General features: G+C 24.3%; 1 protein-coding gene across 2 annotated transcripts; it reads left to right on the forward strand.

The window, feature by feature from the left end:
* The first annotated feature begins 214 nt into the window (after positions 1-214).
* Positions 215-3,636, forward strand: LOC126906346 (nucleolar transcription factor 1-A-like). 2 transcript variants are annotated; one of them, XM_050686913.1, is made up of 2 exons: positions 215-591; positions 1,431-3,636. In XM_050686913.1, exon 2 carries the CDS (start codon positions 1,437-1,439, stop codon positions 3,159-3,161), a length of 1,725 nt encoding a protein of 574 aa, XP_050542870.1. In that variant the 5' UTR covers positions 215-591; positions 1,431-1,436; the 3' UTR covers positions 3,162-3,636. The 2 variants fall into 2 exon arrangements, with proteins under 2 accessions (XP_050542870.1, XP_050542871.1); XM_050686914.1 differs by having other exon boundaries at positions 215-402.
* Positions 3,637-3,875: the final 239 nt, after the last annotated feature.

The raw sequence follows: 3,875 nt of genomic DNA on the forward strand, positions 1-3,875 counted from the left end.
TGATTTTTTTTGCGGAAATCCATTCATAAAAAAAGTTTTTATCAAACATTTATTCAATTTTTTTAGTTGATAAAACAGTGTCACCATAGTAAAAATATAAAAAGTGTATCATTAATTGTATCAGATACTGTGAATGTGATAGTAATTATGTACGTTTCTTCCATGAATTTGTGCTATAAACAAAATAATACTTAAAAATGGTTTATCAACAAACAAATCTTATAACACTTTGCAAGAATTCGATTTACGCGGTTTAGGTCATAACGTTTTTTTCTAACGGAATTCTCATGTTGGACACGTTTATACCATCAAATATTTGTCGATCAGATGAATTTTGAATACAATTGTATATTGTATGAACAATATCTGTGACTTTTAAATACAAATAAGTTTTTTTTATTCGTAAGATATTAACTTGATCGATTATCATTATAATACTTAAAATATTGTAATATATCTAAAAACAAGTGTTTTTCAATAACTTACCCAATATATATATATATGATAAAACTTTATTATAAAAGGATTTTAAATTTTAACAATCATATTTTTGTGTAATCCATACCTCTTTCAACCATATCATCTTGTAAGGTAATCTAGACTAAAAATATAGTTTTTTAATTTAGGGAAGTTTTAATAATCCATGTTTGTAATTCTTACTTTAGTAGCTGATATTATGTTATGATAGTTACATCATAAAGTTTTGTGGATATAACTCTTAAAAAATGTTATATGAAAACTATTGAGAATATAATTTCTAATTATCTTCTAGTTGAAATTTATTTTTACTCTTATCAAATNCTATTGAGAATATGATTTCTAATTATTTTCTAGATGAAATTTATTTTTACTCTTATTAAATTTTTTTTTTCCGTTAAGTCATTTAATAAGTAATTATTATTTTTATAATAGTTTCATAAGTTTTTTAATAACTTGACATATTTTATATGTATATATAATTTTTGTAAAACATTGTATTTTACTGTATGTCAGTGTTATTTAATAACCTTATTGACATATTTATTTCTTTCCTTTTTTTAATGTTAAATGTGACATTACATTTAAAAAAAAATGTTTTTGAAAACACAAATGTATACATTTACGATTAATAGATGGTAAAAGTTGCCATTTTTTAAATTTATTGTTCAATCAACAAAAGTGTTAATATAAAAAGAAATACATACAATTTATTTTGCTTCAATTGAAATTTCATTTATGGCATTACTAATTATTACAGGTTTGGCTAGCATTTAATTCAGCACAATATATTTTTAAAAATTGAAATTAATAAAAACTTTTTTGCAGATTCAAAATTGTCTAAAAGTTAATTTTTTGTATTAATTGTAAGAATGAAATTGCAATATATAAGAATGGACCATTCTTCCTTAATTTTTAAAAAATTAAGTTTATTTTAACTTTTATTTTTTCAGATTAAAATGGGTTTAGAACGTAAAAGAAAATCAATAGATGTTCTACAAAGTTCAGATAAAAAAAAAAAGAATATTAAAAATGACTCATCAGAAGAAGATTCGTCAGATGATCAACAGTCTGAACATGATAATGGAGTTGTTGATGAAGAAATTAATAAAGATATTCCAACTAATATTCGGTGGCCATGTGATGACATTCAAAAATTACTATCTCAAATTGAAATATTGCTCCCAAAAAATGATGGTAGTACATTTCGTACAAGATTATCTAAAATTGATTGGGAAAAGGTTAAGTTTGGTAAATATGATAAAGATGAATGTCAAACAACATGGATGGCTATCCAAGATCAATTAAAAACATTTAAAACTTTGGGTGATCTTGTAAAAGATGCAAAAAATCTGTTAGCCACTAAAGGTATTGATACTAATCAATCAAAGCAAAATCGTATACAGAAACCCAAAAGTGCTTATATGTTGTTTTATACTGATTATTTTCATAAGTATAAAAAAAAAAATCCAGACATGAAATTACCTCAGCTGACACAAATAATTGCAGATAAGTATAAGTGCTTATCGCCAGAAAAGAAGCAAACATTTGTTGACAGAGCTAATAAATTAAAGACTGATTATCAAGTACTAATGGCTAAATCAAACAGTGGTTTAAAATCTAAAGTAGAATCAACTAAACCAAAAACTCCTTTTCAAGTATACTTAGAAGCAAAATATGAAAATTTAGAAGCTCCATTTGAAAAATCAGAAGTTCTTAATCATTATAAAGAAAAATGGGAAAATATGTCTGAAAAAAAAAAATCAAAGTGGATTAAATTAGCAAAAGACCGTGAAGATGTATATTTAGGCCATCTTAAGGAAGACCATAAAGATGATCCTGCCTTTACTATGCCTACTAAAAGCGCACTTACTAAAGGAGATAGAAAAATTTTAGATTCTCTGTCAGGAATACCAAAAAAACCACCTGTTAACAATTATGGTCTTTTTTCCAAAGAGATGTTACAAAGTGATTCTTTAGCTGGAATTCCACCTAAAGAAAAAATGGCAACTGTTGCTAAAAAATGGAAAGAATTTTCAGAAGAAGAAAAACAAATTTACACTGATAAATTAAAAATTCTTACTGATCGTTATCGGACAGAATTTGATGCTTACTTAAAAACACTACCAGAAGAAGAACGACAGCTTGAAATGAATAAAGCTAAAGTCAAACCTAAGAAAGTTGAACCAAAAATTGTTCCACGTATAAATGCTAGAGAAGGTATACCTGAAAAACCAAAAAAAACTGCACCAAAAACTGTATCCAAATATAATTCGAAAACTAAAGTTTTTGATGGTGAACCACAAGCTATTCCTTTTAAAAAACCACTTGATTTATTCAAAAATCACTTAAAAAATAATCCTAAGTATAAACCAAAAAAATCATTTGAAACCCAAGCAATAGCTGAATGGACTGCATTATCTGATCGTAAAAAGTTAGTTTTTGAAAATGAATTAAAGGGTCTTAAAAAGGAATACATGAAAAATTTGAAAGAATTTTTGGGTTCACTTTCTGCAGATGATTTAAAGCTTTACCTTAAACTTAGGAAACCTGAATTGATTAATGATTCTAAAGAAAAGTCTGATGACATGTCTAGTGTATCAGGTTCTTCAAGTTCATCTGAAGATGATGAAGAAGAAGAAAGTGACGCAGAAGATGAAGTAGAGAACAGTGAAATTTATTAGTTTTACTAAAATTAAAATATAACCTTCTTCTAACTGAGTTGTATTAGTTTTATCAATTTTATTTAACTCTATTTGACTCATTTATTATATAAACTTTTTCACTATTATTGAGTACCAATTTTATTCATTTGATGTTTAAAAAAAAAATTAATTAATATGTTGCTAAATGTATTGTATAACCTTTTTTTTTTCTTTTTCATTTCATTTTGTACATTCTTGGGTAGTTTTGTACTATAGTATTTTATATTTACTTATGTTTAATGGGTTTTTATGTATACACTGTTAAATATAATTAAAAATTAAAACTAATTATTTCTTTATAATTTAACATTCAAAAGGGTAATAAGGATATACTAAAACATGTTTGAAACAGTAAATTTTATATTCTTTGTTAAATATTTACAAAGTAGTTTTTAAAACAGTTTTTATTTACATACATAATTTGTTAACCCAAATTGTAACAACTAAGTAAGCTCCATACTCATTTTTTTTTTTCTTAAATTTTAGTTATTTTTTATTTTTTTAAGTATAAGTGTACACATTAGTGTTATAAATAAAATGATAAACATTTAATTTTATCAGTTTTTTTTATTAATATATATATGTTATACAAGATATTTTATTAAAATTTTTTCTGGTGAAAACATTTTTGTAAAACTTCCTTAAAATGTGATAAGTGTATTTTGTTAGGCATTATCGATTCATAATTGGTTT

This window comes from Daktulosphaira vitifoliae, unplaced genomic scaffold (genome assembly GCF_025091365.1).
Source record: "Daktulosphaira vitifoliae isolate Bord-2020 unplaced genomic scaffold, ASM2509136v1 Scaffold_4, whole genome shotgun sequence".
Taxonomy (NCBI): domain Eukaryota; kingdom Metazoa; phylum Arthropoda; class Insecta; order Hemiptera; family Phylloxeridae; genus Daktulosphaira; species Daktulosphaira vitifoliae.